Source organism: Lissotriton vulgaris, chromosome 7 (assembly GCF_964263255.1).
Source record: "Lissotriton vulgaris chromosome 7, aLisVul1.2, whole genome shotgun sequence".
NCBI lineage: Eukaryota > Metazoa > Chordata > Amphibia > Caudata > Salamandridae > Lissotriton > Lissotriton vulgaris.
The window spans coordinates 1,659,564,648-1,659,580,909 of record NC_141695.1 but is presented as its reverse complement, the minus strand read 5'-3'; the positions used below and the strand labels follow the sequence as shown (position 1 = coordinate 1,659,580,909).

The following is a 16,262-nucleotide window of genomic DNA, read 5'->3' as shown; positions in this document are numbered from 1 at the left end:
TGACAACCGTGAATTCAGAAGTGAAACACATTTGGCGGGACAGGCCAGGGTTGTCGGTTCGATCTTCTTGTCGACGTGAAATCAATAGTGCGTTCAAATTTGTAAAACCCATGTATGAGGTGCGCGGGTGCGGGCGTGTTCGGCATGTTCTGTGGCCGGGAATAGAGACTGGAGCAGGTAGGGTGGGTGTGGACGCCCCAGGGACTGACTGGGGGCACAAATGTAATGTATAGATGGGCTATTTAATGAATGAAACACGAGGCAGCGCCACGGAGAAGGCACGCCCACACATGGGCGCTATTATTATTTGATCTGATAATTAGCAACAATAGATCAAATAAATACATGGTATATTGTGAAAAGAAAGCTCAGTGGAGCAGGGCGACAGATGTAGAGATCTGTTCATAATAGCCAGCATGTAGGTGAATGTATCCTTTCAACTCTCCAAGGATATTACACTAAAAACCAGAGTTGGATAATACGGAGTGTTGTCTCTCATAACAACGGTTAGCTACCTTTTTTAGGTGCCATATAAAACCACTTTATGAATGATTACCATCCGATGCTATCCACTTTTTCTAGTTGTTTATTTTAATATAGTTCTTATTTTATAATGCTAGTGCATCGCAGTCTGCACACATGGTCGCGCGGATATAGTAAAAGTGTTGCTCTAAACTTAAAAAATAAAAGGTAACTTGTGGCTTAAATAAAGAGTGCAGGTGGCCCGCTGAGTATAGGCGCAGAGTCCCAGGCAGGCGTGACCTGAACTGAACCTCTATTATAGGCTATTCACCCCTACTCTCAGAGGAGGTGTCTGGAGCTGAACCCCTACTCTGAGCTGTAGGCACACTCCCAGCCGGAGGTTCATGGGAAGAAGTACTCGGAGCTGCATTCAGTGCCTGCCAGTGGTACTCATTCTTCCAGATCGAGGCACTTCGGCTTGCACCCACCCTAGACGGCAGAGGTACTCTGAGTGGTACTCAGAGCAGCAGGAACAACCCTAGGGAGATTTAGATCAAGTGCACACATACCCATAGCGTGTTACCTTGAGCGACACATTACTCCTAATGAAAGTTACTCCGAGATGCACCCACACTTCTAGGGATGGTACCGGGAGCTGCACCCTTACTTCCAGGGAGTATAACTCCGAGGACATCCATACTACAAGAGTGATATCTTGAGCTGTATCCTTACTCCCAGGGACTGTTATTGCGAGATGCACCCATACTTCTAGGGATGGTACCTTGAGCTGCACCCTTACTTCCAGGGAGTATAACTTCGAGGGCACCCATACTTCTAGTAGTGGTACCTTGAGCTGCACCCTCACTTCAAGGGAGTATAACTTCGAGTGCACCCATACTTCTAGTAGTAGTACCTTGAGCTGCACCCATATTCCCAAGGACTGTTGCTCAGAGTGCATCAGTACTTCTACGGCAACACTCATCCTTCCATGGACTATTACTCTGGGTATACTCATACTTCAAGGGTGGTACCTGGGAAGCACATGTACCTTAGGCTAAGGTGCAGAACAGGGGTTGCGACACGATGAAAGAATTTGTGAGTCTGACTCTCCTATATACATTTTATGGGGTGTTTGGTGCTCAATGTCCTGGGCACTTGTGATTTGATTGTCCTGCCATGCTGCACACTCCATTAGAGAAACAGTATACCATTACACATTGTACTTTCTTGCAGGTGGATTTTTTGACCACAAAATGTGTTCTTGTTCGATGTTGCAATTAGAATGGAAGCAGACCCTTTGCATTTTAACAATGGTTAGTTGGCATGCACAAAACATGACATTTCCACATGTTAGAGAATATACTTATGGACCGGAGTTAATGGGCAAAAAATTATATATTTGAAGATTCCGTTTTTCAGCTGATGTGGACACAGCATTCTGCTCAGACGGTGCTGTTGTGTGCTACATGGTATTGACACTCTTCACACGGCCACATCAGGTGATGAGACATTTTTGCACGATGAACAGCCATGTGATTTGGAACACATTACAGGTAGCTTTCCAGGTCATGGGTGGTAGCTCTGCACTGTTGTAGCTCAGTGCGGTGTTTTCAGCTTCCATGGGAGGCAGCATCGGGTACTTTTGGTGGTTCTGTTGGGCTTTTTAACTGTAGTTCATGAGCTGCTTTGACAAAGTCAACTCTCAAAAGCCACGCCCAACCTTAATTGCTCATGCCCAAATCCTATAGGATCACACTTTCAAAACATTACAAGTTTGCCAGGCCTTTGTAGGCCAGTGCACCTTCCTGTCTCTCTCACACTCTCTCTCACACTCTCTCTCTCTCACACACTCTCTCTCTCTCACAGTCTCTCTCACACTCTCTCTCTCTCTCCCTCTCTCACACTCTCTCTCTCACACTCTCTCTCACACTCTCTCTCACACTCTCTCTCTCACACTCTCTCTCTCTCACACTCTCTCTCACACTCTCTCACACACACTCACACACACTCTCTCTCTCTCTCTCTCTCACACACACTCTCTCTCACACACAATCTCTACTACTCAACATTACTCACTCATAATTAGTCACTCTATACTACTCACTCTTTACTACTGAAACAAAAAATACACTGTATATGTAAGGGTGTGGCTGTGCATGTAAATGTGTGTGGCTCTAGGACTCTTTACTACTTAGTCTCTCACTATTTAATACTCACTCTTTCACTTTTTACTACTCGCTCTCTAATACTCTCTTTACTAATAACTCTCTCCTACTCACTATCAACTACTCACTCTGCTACTCTACTACTTACTCTGTGTGTGGGTGCTAATGCAATAGGTCTCGCATATGCAAGCGATTAAGCTATTGGCAATATAAATGACAATGCCATTTATTTATGATTTAAAAAAAAAAAGAAATGTCATGAGCAATGCCAATAGCTGTACCTTTAATAATGTCGAGACCATTGCATGGTAAATGCTTGTTTGCAGTTTGCCCTGAAGAAGTCTTGGTTTACTACATACAGCCGAAACACCCGTTGGCTAGAATACCCATCTATGTTGAACTGTGTCAAATGAAAATAAACAACAGAAGAAGAATTATGTGGCAACTACCAATGTGGACTGTTTTGATTACTTTGGGCACTTATTGCTCAGGATATTAACTCTTTCTTTTGTCTATGATGTTGTTTGCGATTTTGAGTGATTTTATTAGGCTGTAATAGGTAGTTGATATTTCATTTTCCATGTATAGCTTCTGTCTACAGGCTCTTTGTCTCTCTCTGTTGGCAGCTAGACTTGTATTTCGGGCAGTCTGGCACTGCCAGGTGGGCCAGTGTGTAGGCTGCTATTTTTGGTCCTGTCATGGTCCACCGTACCATAAAAACCATAAACACGCTGCGCCTTTCAAGCTGGCCAATGAAGCTGTTCCAGGCTGCCAGAATGGCTAGTACATCACTGTCTGTTGGGAATGCTAATGTAAACAGAAATGAACCATGGTATGTCGGCATATTGCTCATGTTTATGCACTGTGCCATTTACTTTACGATAGAACTTTGACAGTTCTGACAATCTCAGATGCATGATATTAAGTAGCTCCCATAATTTCAAATGTATGGACTACTGCCTCCCTTTTCCCTTCTGTGTGTATTTGTTCTCAATAAGATGACAATAAGTTTAAATCCTGGTCAAAATCTTTTCCATTTTTCTAGGTGAGGAATATTATTCCGAGACCGAATTTTCTCTCAAACATAGTAGCTTAGCAAGATCAACATCGTCGTCCCTAGAAGACCTATCTTCAGGAAAAAGCGAGTCTCCTCTTAAAATAAACAGTCTATCAACTGACAAGTTTTATACAACAGTAATGAAAAATTACGATAAGCCAATCAAGAAGCCAACTGAAAAATATTTTACCGATCAAACACGCAATAACGAAAGTTCTTCGCCAGATTTCAGTCCCTTGTCCCTGGTAAGAATGTAGCCTCTGTTCAAATAAACTTTGGTGGACTGAATACATTTCTCTAATAAATACGTATGTGATTTCTTTAATGCCTTCTGCAAGTAAATATGTTGTTATCAGAGAATGAAGCCTGCCTGCTTTGCTAGCTTAATCATCACAATAACGCAGCACAGCAAGTCACCTTGGCCCTTATTTATGAGGCCTTGCATCAGTTTTGCGCCGCCGGTGCGTCACTTTTTGTGACGCACCAGCGGCGTACAAAATGCGCCTTGTTGCGCCATATTTAAAATGTGACGCATCTAGGTAGATGCGTCACCTTTTAAACCCCTGCGCCACATTATACCTGCGTCAGGTATAATGTATGCAGAGGGGGCGTTCCCCCGCAAAAAGCCTCGTAATAGTGACGCAGTGAAATCTATGAGATTTCACTGCGTCACTTTTAGGATGCTGTTGCGTCAAAATCTTGCGCCTGCCTCACAGCAGGCGTAAGACTGACGCAAGCCCTTTCACATGGGGCTTTCCCCATGTGAAAGGACGCATTGCTGGAGTTGCATCACTTTTGTGACACACTCCAGCAATGCGTCACTTTTGCGCTTACAGATACGTCAGAAATCCTGACGTATTTGTAAGTCCTTGCGACATGATGCGTCGTACATTAAATATGACGCATCATTGGTGTCGCAAGGAGTGCACAGTGAAAAGTGACGCATCGCTGTTTTCACGCAGCTATGCGTCACTTTTCATAAATGAGGCCCCTTGTGCGGCTGCGTGATAGGGAAAGAACAGGAATGCGCCTTATGCAACACTATACTGCACATTCCTGTCATGTGCTCGCTAGCGCCATCGCAGGCACCCTTGCACCGTGGTGCAAGGGTGCCTTGGTTGTAAGCAGTATTTTTTGGGGCAGGAAGTGGCTCCTCCATACATAGAAAAAATCTTCTGAGGCATCTTTCTCTGTTTGCTGCATAACGCAGTTCACATAGAAAGAGGAAAAAGAAATGGAAAATGAAGATATTTCTCCTTGTCACGCTTCACCTGGGAACGCTTAGCATTTTGATACATTCCCAGGTCTACCAGTAATGGTAAATCTGGGAATGCGCCAATATCCATGAAAGAATACCTGGGAACGCCCATGCTCCACCCGCGAAACACCTCCCTGGGCAGAGTAACGCAAAGTAGCTCTGTGTTGCATTACTCTAGTTTTATCAAGACGCACAGGGCTATGCAAAGCTGCCTAGCGTGGCGTGATAAAAGTAACTTAGTAGTAGCATCGTCCTTAAGCCCCTTTGCGTGGCGAAAGGGTTATGCAACTATTTGATGAAAATGCCCTTGGATCTGTAAACTTATGTGTGAAAAAAGAGAGGTACCCCTTAAGCTAGTCAAGGGAAATGAGGTTATTACAACCCAACATTTCAAAGATTCCCTTGAGTCAAATTAAGAAAAGGTTCACATAAACATACCTCCAAATGCAAGCAGTACAATTATATATAACACAAAAATTGACAGTTTAAACATAATTTATTATGAGTACATTGTGAATAAAAACAATATAGTTGGGCTAACTAATCTAGTGTCCTAATCTAAAATGCGTAAAACAAAACAAGACAATCAATTATGACTTGCACAATTGAAGTTAAGGACAGAAAAAGTAAAACATGAAAATTGTTAAATACAGGTTGTACATGCGGACTCCATTATGTTTCCATCGATATTTTGCTACTACAGCATCTGTACGTCAACATCGATGTCAGAGTCTTGAATTATACCAGGAATGGCGTCGACACGTTTCGGTGGGTTCTAATGGTAATAACCACCTTTATCCAGACTTGCTGTTTATCTGTCACTGTGAGAAGGTGGCCTGATATGCAGTGGTCACTATTCTAGTGAACACTATGTATCAGTCCAGCAACCCTTATTGATGATTGGTTGTAAGTCAACCTTATAGACCAGCTATCCTAGTAGCGTGGATACGAGCAGTCTAAGGCTAAAGACTCGAGAGGGCGTGTTAAGCCAGCTGTTACACCACATATACCCCTTGAACACCAAGTGAAAGGACACCACACAAGTGTTATGAAAATAAACAGTTATTTATTAAGAATCACAACAGCCCTGTACTCTTTATGAGGACAGGGTACTAAGCACCAACCAAATCTCTTACAAAAATACTTAAGTTAGCACAGTATATACAAATGCCCGAGGGGCACGGAAAACCATATACTTGAAAAGTGGAATGTGAAATTACTAGCAGGTAAGTACAGTACTAATAGGCTTTGGAATCGCTAGGACTTAACTATAGAATCGTTAGATTACTTCCAGGAGACCCAGGGGACTCGGTGCAGAGTGTGCACTCTCACGCGTGATGCGGGACAAAGTCTATGGTAGCTAGTAAAGACAAAGTTAGTGTTCTCGGGCGAACCCGACCTGGTAGGGAGAAAACGAGAGTAGATTCTGACCCTTGGATAGTGAGGCTATGCTGGGGCACCGAAATGCCGAAGTTACCTAGCCCAGGGGCTGCAGCTGCATAGGACTCAAAAGACGTCGGGAATCCTCGTAGACGGACCAGGAGCCTGGAAGAAAGAAGTTGCTGGCAGGCGACCAGTGAAGAAAGTTCGGTGGATCCAAGCCTGGATCGATGGAAGATGACACCTGAAAGCAGAGGGGACCAAGTTCGAGACTACTAGCCAGTAGTCAGTGGGCACCAGGAGGGCACCGGATGGTAGCCACCTCGACAAGGCGTGTGGGTGACGCTGGGCTCGGAGATCTCACGGACCAGGAGGCGTTGTCGGCGACCAGGAAGGAGGATCGAGCTGTCCCACGAAGATAGAAGCTGTCGGCGTCGCTGGACCCAGGATTGGGCAACAAAGCCTTGGCAAATTCAAGCCCACGCGGTGGACCTAAAATGGCGTCTGGAGTGGACCAGGAGGGTCCGGGGTGCCTCTCTTCAAGAAGGAAGCAAGGGCCAGTCTGGAGCAACCAGACCAGCAGCAGTGATGTCGTCGGGCGTCGTTCAGAAGGCCACAAGCCAGCCGGCTAGTAGCCAAACAACGCGGTGCACAGCAAACAGCAGAAGGGCCCCACGCAGATCGTGGAGATGCAGGGAGGCTGATCTTGGGTGCTGGAGCTGTGCAGGGTCGGGGCTTCTCGGACCCCAAAGCACTCACCCGTGGAGGACACGGTGGGCTTGCAGTAAAGATGTCGTGCAGTCTTGGCGATCGTCGGTCCCTCGAGGTCTCGTCGCACTCACGGTTCTCAGCTTGGCTGTAGAGGTGAGTAGAGGTCAGAGGTGCCAGGGAAGCCGGGTCTCGTCGAGCTGGGTCGTCGGATTCGTGATGAAGGACTTGCAGCAGACCGCAGTGTTCTTTAGGATGGTGCCTGCGGATGCAGGGTGACTACTCCTTAGCCACAAGGGAGAATCTTGATGAAGAAATCGTGAAGTCCTTTCGCAGAAAGTCGTGTCTTGATTCCAAAGATGATCTAATTTGAACAGGGGGCCCGCTCCCATCTTTATACTAAAAAAGGGGGCTGACCCGGTGACTAGGTCCTGCCTATGGGTGGGACTAGGAGGGGGGTGGTTACACCCCTCAGCCATGCCGGACTTTCCCCAGGCCAGGGGCTGGTGTGCCCCTGGAACTGGTTCTGACCGGCCTATGCGTAGTGAGCACCGGGGTGCCACTCAGCAGTCACCTTCCTGAAAAGCCCTGCCTACCCAGGATACACAAAACCATGTCTGGGACAGTGCTAGCACCGCCCCGGACAGGAAACCCTTTGTCCAGGCCTCCCTCGCTGGAAGGACTCCCAGCAGCAGGAGGTCAGGCTCGTGTCTGTGGTGGCAGCATCCATTTTGTGGAGCTGAGGCTTCAGTTAACTTTAACCGGGGTTCACAGTTACCTACATGTCGTGTCCCTCTAGAAGGGTGGAATGCTAACCCCGTCGCCAGAATTGGCGAGAGGTTAGTATTCCAATTCGTATGACACCTTACTCGACATGTTTCGATAAAGCAATACCAAAGTTAGCATTTAACCGCGAGGATTATAATGCACTTAAGAGTATATGGTATGCGATATCATGGAACAGCTATTAGGACTTGGTTCCGCAAGCTGCAGACGGGCTCAGCTCATGCCAGAGCACCATCTCACACGATTCCAAGCACTCTGCCTTCAGGATTGTCAAGGCCTGCCATAGGAGTGACTGATAGGAATCTGTGTGTCCATTTTAGGGTTAGGTATAGGTATACTACACCTACAGCAAAGTGTGGTTACACAACTTTGCCCCAGCTGTCATGCAGCCAGTTGTGTCAAATTTAGGAGGCCAGCCAGGGGTGGCATAATACATGCTGCAGCCCCTGGCAGCCCTGGGTACACCTATGCCCTGAGTTACAGGGTCTGATAAGGTGGCTCAGTACCAATTGGTAAATGCACCTAGGGTACATGTCGTAATTTAGAAAGAGAACAGCCAGGCTGTGGGTCTGATTGGCAGGCCCACAGCCAGAGAAAGTCGTAAACCAGTGAAACAAAAGCAAAAAATCTGGGTGATCATAGGATTGCAGACCCTACTCTCCTACAGTCACCATAAGGGGGTCAGTGAGATCTCCCTATAATAAATATATATACAATTAGAAAAATATGCATTTTAGATTAGGGCACCAGATTAGTTAGCCCAACTATATTGTTTTTATTCACAATGTACTCCTAATAAATGATTTTTAAACTGTCAATTTTGGTGTTATATATGTTTGTACTGCTTGCATTTGGAGGTATGTTTATGTGAACCTGTTCTTAATTTGACTCAAGGGAATCTTTGAAATGTCGGGTCTGTAAACTTATGCCATTGTTCCACTGCACTCAAAAGGCCGTGCCATCAGCCACTGTATTGACTCTGCTCTGCCTGCATATATGAGCCACCCTGTGCTTTGACAGCAGCTCATCTTTAATGCATCATTTGAAATGGATGTGAATCCCGCTTCAGATTTAGGGCCTCATTTACGAGGCATTGGCGTAGGGCTTCACTGCAAGTCTTCTTGCTGCGCTGCCCAACGCCAATGTGAGAAGGCAGGAATGCACAGTATTTATAAAATGCGATGCATTTATTTCACTACCCCTGCACTGGGACACAATGGGCTGCCTAGTGCCAATGCTGGCAACCTTGCATCATGGTGCAAGGGTGTCTGCGTTGCATGCAGGATTGTTTTTGTTCAAGACACCTTCCTGCACAAAAACAATCCCAAGCATTACAATCAATGGGTGTTGCGCGGGACACCCATAGCAGCGCCCATGGAACGCCTCCCTAATGCAGAGTGAAACAACGCAGCAACTTGCACTGCTTTTTCTTACTCCATATCAATGAAGCCTTTAAAAAACACACAAAGTGGCTTTGCATGCCCTCATAGGTATGGTTGAAAGGCTTGCGCCACCCAAGCATCAGAAAAAATTACGCTCGGGCGGCACAGGCTGCTTGTAAATAAGCCCTTGCATGATTTTTCATGACCTTGTAAATATGGGCCCCTTTCACGCATTACTCTGGGTGTAAGGGGCGTTTCAAGGGTGTTGCTTGTAGGAAGGTTGATACCTGACTATGGTTACCCCAGATTTTTTAGCTTAGTGTTTAGCTGGTTTTTCGACTTAGTTGGCCTGGGATCCTGCTAATCAGGGCCCCAGGCTATCTGCTTTCACTTTAAAATGTACTCCATGTACCCTAGGTACATCTCCAAATGTGATACTGGGTTACCTTATGAGCCCCTGTACAGTGTACTATCGGTACCCAGGGCATAGGTGCATCCAAGGCCTACCAGGGGCTGCAGCATGTATTATGCCACCCCTGGCTGGCCTCTCACATTGACACAACTGGCTGATCACTCAGCTGGGGCAAAGTGGTGTAATCACCCCTTGCTTAGATATAGTATACCTATATCTAACCTTATGTCACTCCTATGGCAGGCCTTAACAATCCTGGAGGCAGAGTGCTTGGTTTTATGTGGTATGGTGCTCTAGCATGAGCTGAGCCGGTCTGCAGCTTTCAGAACCATGTCCTTATAGCTGTTCTAGGATATTGCCATACCATATAGTCTTAAGTGCATTACGAACCTCGCGGTTAAATGATAACTCTGGTTTGGCTTTATCAAAACATGTCGAGTAAGGTGTCATACGTTTTAGAATTTTACCCCCTCGCCAGTTCTGGCGACGGGGGTAGCATTCAACCCTTCTAGAGGGAGAAGACATGTTGTTCCTACTATTCCCAGTTAAAGTTACCCAGAGCCTCAGCATCACAAAATGGATGCTGCTGCCACAGACACAAGTCGGACCTCCTGCTGCTGGGAGTCCCTCCAGTGAGGGAGGCTTGGACAATAGTTTCCCTGCCTTGGGAGGTGCTAGCACCACCCCAGACAAGCTTTTGTGTATTGGGGCAGGGAGGGCTGAAAGAAATGAGACACTGCCTGGGACACACAAGGTGCCCCATGCATGGTCCAGATCAAACCGGTGCTGGGGCACTCCAGCCCCAGCTCTGGCGTGAAACTGGACAAAGGGAAAGGGGTGTAACCACCCCCTTCCCTGGTCCCACCCATAGGAGGGACCTAGCAGGTAATCCAGCCCCTAGATTTGGTGTATAGATAGGAGCTGAGTCCCAAGACTTTAGATTTATCCTGACTGAAACTCTGAAATGAAACTCAGGACCTTCGACGATCTACTTTGCAAGAATACGACTGAAGAATCTCCCTTGTGGTCAAGGAGTGACCACCCTGCACAAGCAGGCACCATCCAGCGATCAACGGCTTGCTTTGTCGACGTTCCCGCCGGAGCCCGAGCACAGAGCCTGACAAGAACCAGACTTCCAGACATCCAACAGCCCGATCCACAGTCCCAGCAGAGCTGAGACCCGTGGAGGCGACGAGAGACGCAGTACCGGCCATCTTGAAAAGTCTGCGACTTGCTATCTGTGCAGCACCCGAGGCACCCTCGAAGCTGTGCATTGAGGATTGAGAAGCCCCAGCCCCGAGCATCATCTGCACCGAAGATCAGCCCTGCACACTCCACGAGTTCTGCGTGGGGCCCTTCTGCATTTTCCTGCTCGACGCGTCTGCCCGGTCACTTGCCTGTTGGCTAGTGGCCATCTTGGCGACGAACCTTTGAATTTACACCGCTGGTCTGGTTGCACCAGACTGGCCCTTGCTTCCCTCAAAAGAAGCAGCCCATCAGACCTTGTTGGTCTGAGTAAGTAGCCAACTTCTTTTCCTGCCTGGGGTGCCTTTGCCAAGGCTTGTTGACTCCAATCCTGAAGCCGACACCGCGGACCGCGAGAGCCTTCGTGGGACAGTCCGTGCCTGACTCCTGGTCGTCGTCGACACCTCCTGGTCCACGTGGCTGCAGAGACAAGCTTCACGACATCACCTGGTTCCTTCCTGGTCACTGGCTAGTGACCCAGACTCTGTCCCCTCTGCTTTCATATCCTCTTCATCTTCGATCCACCCGGACACTTCTCTCCCGGTCGTCGGCAGCATCTTTCTTCCAGGCTCCATAGGATTCGACGACGAAACCCGACACACTTTGACACCTATGCACCCGCTTCCTGTGGGTGAGGTAACGCGAGTACTTCGGTGCTCCTGTGGGTATTGACTATCCAACTGTCTAGGTTTCAAGTAACTTTCACCGAGTCCAGTCAGAAGTGCCCTAAAAGAACTAGTTTCCATCTTTTACGTTCCCATTCATTCTCTATGGTAACCTGCGTGTGTGTTTAGACACTGCACACGCATCCCTTGGGCCTCCTGCTTCCTAACTCTTGGTAGCTCAGCGTAGCCCTAGCGATTCCCTAGGCCTTAGGCCTATTCACTTTCCATGTATGGTCCTTATACCACTATTTTAGTATATGGTTTAGCGTGCCCATAGGGCCCTACTGTAATTTGTGCAACTTATTGTATTTTAATTGAATATCTTGTATTGTGCTTGTGCCTCTGACCTCATAAAGAGTTCAGAGGGTTTGTCTAGTAATAAATACCATATATATTGTATATATATCCTGTGTGGTGTCCTTTCATCTGGTATTAAAGGGGTTACATATGGTAAAACAGCTTGCTTCACATGCCCTCTTGAGTTTAGCCTAAGACTGCTTTGTCCATGCTACCACTAGGATAGCTGGTTTTTAAGGTTGACTTTACAACCATCACCATAAGGGTTGTTTGGACTGGTGCAAGGTGCTCACTAGAATAGTGAACATCATATACCAGGCCAACTTTTCACATTGCTAAATTCATAAAGTGTCGTAAACCTGGGAATGCATCAGATGCTCCCCAGAATCCTCCCCAGGGCAGGTGTAGGAGTGGCGCAATGAAGAGAAATAATTTTATTTCTCCTCGTTTTTTGCTCTTTCTATGTGTGCTGCACACATAGCAGGAGCACAACACCAATAATGATTGTTTTTGTGCAGGAAGGTACAAAAACGATAATTCCTGCAATTGCAGTCACCCTTGCATCATGGCCCTAGGGTGTCTGTGTTGGCGCAGGGAGAAGGACAGGAATGCTCCATATCTTGTAGATATGGGGTATTCCTGACCTCTTATTCAGACGCACGACAGCAAAGCAGGAAGGCTTGCTGCGCTGCTAAGCATCAAAATATAATAAATTATGCCTTTAGTCTCTTGCACTTTCTCTCCAAAAACTTTTCAAACAGTGTCCTAGGGATGTCTTCCTAAAGACTACCGGCAATGCTGCAGTTGGTAGTGTCGGTCCCAGCCTATGCCGCCCAGTGATGGCCGTAAGAGGGGGAGGGTTTGCTGGCAAACGAATCCTACATTTGCCGCCCCTTCGGCTTCAGTTAAATGCAGGGGGGGGAGGCCGCTGCCCTTTGTAGACCGCCCCTCCACCCCCTTTGCTACACCACTGGTTGTTGGTCGCATATCCACACAACGTTTGAGGAATGATTGGTTCTGAGGCACCAAAGACAAAGTCCTGAAACAAATGCTCCCTTATCAACGCGTCAAAAAGAATAAGAAGAGGGTTCGGTGCTGCTTGATATCCAAGGGTCCCTCAGAGTCCCAGAAACAGTCACTGTCGCAGTCAAGGACGAGGTCTAAAGGCAAGTCTAGGCGTTAGCATAAGAAGTCCAAAAGGTGTTTGACCCCCTTCTCAGCGCTCTCGTTCCAAGGAGAAATTGCACAGTCTAGGTTCAAGGGCTACTCCGGTTGTGTCTTCTAACTTAGTCTCAATTGAAGTTTTGGAGCCAGTACGCCCGAGGTTCCGGGGCTGCTGTCAATCTGCAGCAAAATGAGGCCTCCAAACAAGCCGTTCTGTTTTCCTCTGGCACTTATTTCGACCTCATGGATGTGCTTGGGCTCCAGTTCAAATTTCGCCATTTGGTCCCTTTTCAGTGCTGTCTGGCTCCTTCTGACCTCAGTCCGCACTGCCACCAACGCTAGCCTGTGCCTTGATACCTCTGCTGAAGGCTTTGCTGTTAGTTACCGGTTTGCTTTGGCCTCAGTTCTTTGGTGCCGGACCGGTTCCAATGTTGGATCAAGAGCTGAATTCAGCTCAATCCCGCCCAATGTCACACAATGAAATAATGAAAGCGCATCCTTAGTTTTGAATAACTCCCCTCTTGCCCCAATGCCAATATTACTAGAGATTAAAGGCCTTATTCGGATCTGATTCTGAAGAATGAATGAAAGAATGAACGAATGAGTGAATAAAGAGTATTGTAGAGTGCGCAAATACCAAAAACACGTGTACTAGTTGTGGTGATATCCATGGTTTGGAATTGACTGCCTCTGTCCCTTCAGGTTGAACCCAACCTTATCCTATTCAGAAAACAGTTAAATACATACTTATTTACAATTCTCACATACTGTTTGTTTCCCAATGTTTTTAGTTACATATTTAGCAACAGAACACCTCTTTCTTTTTTTTTTTTTAATTTTTTGAAAACCTTTATTGTGCATGTAAAAGAAAACAAATACAGGCCTACAACCATCAGGCCGGCCACAATACTTTTGAGCACGAGTGCTAGCAATACGGTCCCCCAGCGGCATCAGGTGATATAGCAACAATTAATAACAGTTACACTGGAAAAATCATGTCGCCAAGGAGAAGGAGCAATAAAGGTTAGATTTTAAAGTTTTTCCGATTAGATAAGAATCAATGAAGAATAGGTGCAAGGAGATCTGAGTCCGTACAGTAGTTCCCCCGCAAGAGTAGGCAGCAGAAATAATAACATCAGTTGCGTGAGGCACCCCGTCAGAGTGGCAATACAGTATAAGAACAAACTGAACAACAGGAATCATGCTCGTACCGCTCCCAGCGCCACCCACTCCCAACCAGCCCCTATCACAGACCCAGAAAAGAAAATAGGACAAGAAAGCGCAGAAAGTTGAGAAAAAAGGCCCATAGAAACTAAATAAGGAAAATTAAATCTATCCCCCCACCCTACACCAATGCGGAGGCTACGGCCTAACCCCCCCCCCCCGACAATGTGCCTGTCGCCCATTAAAGAACCCGAAATGCTGTACAAGAAAAGAAAGAGAAGAAAGGAAAAGATAAGAAAAAAATAATAAAAAATGTAACTCTTGAATATAGAGAGTGAGAAAAGGCCATCCTAATCTACAACTCTCACAAAATACAAGTGAGGCGGGAGGAGGAGCAATTCCGAACGTTCCCAGCCCCCCAGTCAAATACACTATCCCCACACAGTCTGCGACAGCTGAGAAAGAAGTATTAATACAGAAGCAGTTGGGGAAAGACATTACGCCGTGCATGACTTAAACAAGTGTGCGACATTCCTAATCCCGGTCCAACCAGCCAAGCAACCGATAACATAAAAGAACCTAGCCCTGACCCGACCTCGGACAGATCCCAAAATGAGGTTCATGAAGAAGGCCCGCCCCCACCAAGACAAAGAGACAATATGGCCGCATAACGGAGGAGAGTAAACCAATTACACAAAATGGCCATCGAACATCACCAGTCAATCCTTCGTCCTTTCTAAACAATTCCCATAGGCCATCGGGGAAGTATAGGGTCTCCAACGCGTTGAACGAAGGCCACAAGGGGAAATCCATCGAAGGGGCCAGCTGCTGCACATCCCGGTCTCGAGGCAGAAACATTGTTTCAGGCAACAGTACGGCAATCCCCGGAGATAGGGGAAACAAAGTATCGCAGGCAAGTCCACTGGACGGCCGGTGGCGGGCGGCAGTAGAGGCAGAGACAATCACGTCTTCTCCACAAGGACAGAAAAGCACTGTGTCCCCAGTAGGTTCTGATGAAGATAGTCTCAAAGTTGGCTGGCCCCCCACACTGTGCTCCCACCGTAGAACAGACACCATTGTATCGAAGCAGTCACCCAGTACTTGAAAATCCGCACACATTTCCGCTCGAAAGTCGGACAGGGCGGCCAGGATAGTTCCGTAGGAAAGCGGTGGTTGTAGTCCCTTGTCATCATGCTCCCGGGAAGGAATATGCAACCTGTCCCCCAGCGCCCGCCGGGCGACACAATCGACAGACAGGGACGGGCACTCTCCCCCGTTCTCCGAAGCAACAGACACCGCCATGGCGATTGGGACACAGAGTGAACTCCAAGGCGGGTGCAGCGTGATCAGTCGGCAATACAGGGCGCCAAAGCCCGTAGAATCGATGCAGGTCGGGCTATCGTTACTGAGGATTTTAGCGCTTCAGGCCGTCACACCGGGCCAAGGGAGCAGGCACCCAACGTCCTTCAAACATGGCCGTGTGCTCCTTCCCTCTCGCCACCCGCCTCAAACAAAGACGCCGTATTTGCAGAGCGTCTTGATGGGCGATAGGTCACAGGGCGCAGGTTGCAGCGTTCCGCGGCAGGCAGCACAACCAGGGGTCCGTCTCGGGAGGATATTGCCACCCTCTCAGTCTCGGTGTTTCGCGGGCAGCCCGGCCGCCCCTAAGCCTCCCAGACTCGGGGACGGACGGCGGTGTAGTCCCGGGGTCAGGGCTCGGAGTCGCTTGTCACCTATCTCCGGCTGCCGGGCGAGTTGAAAGTCCCGGGAAAGACGATGCAGGTCAGCACAGCGTAGCGCGCATTCCGCCGCCACAAACTGCCAGGATAGGGATCAGGATATCAGCGCGGAGGAAAGGTAGCTGGTGGAGCCGGGAACCTACACGTCTGTACCAGTCGCCATCTTGGCTCCTCCCATCAGAACACCTCTTTCTGATGTATTTTTGGGCACCAAAAAAAAAGATGTTTTAAGAGCTTTACAAGTGTTGGGAACAGCACTAAAATGGCTTCAGCCCTTTCTGGAGGGTAGATCTTTCCAGGTCTTTCAAAACAACCATACCTCACAAACCTTGCCATTAGGGTGTGGAGTTTCACAGGGCTCCTCGCTCAGTCCCACCC

The 16,262-nt window shown here is 47.6% G+C and overlaps 1 protein-coding gene across 1 annotated transcript in view; it reads left to right on the top strand.

Moving 5' to 3' along the window:
• SYCP2 (synaptonemal complex protein 2) overlaps window positions 1–16,262 on the top strand; it is a 3,993,018-nt gene that overhangs the window by 2,750,923 nt on the left and 1,225,833 nt on the right. The window contains exon 35 of the mRNA XM_086932653.1: window positions 3,673–3,929. Coding sequence (XP_086788779.1) covers window positions 3,673–3,929 — 257 coding nt within the window. The remainder of the gene's footprint in view (window positions 1–3,672; window positions 3,930–16,262) is intronic.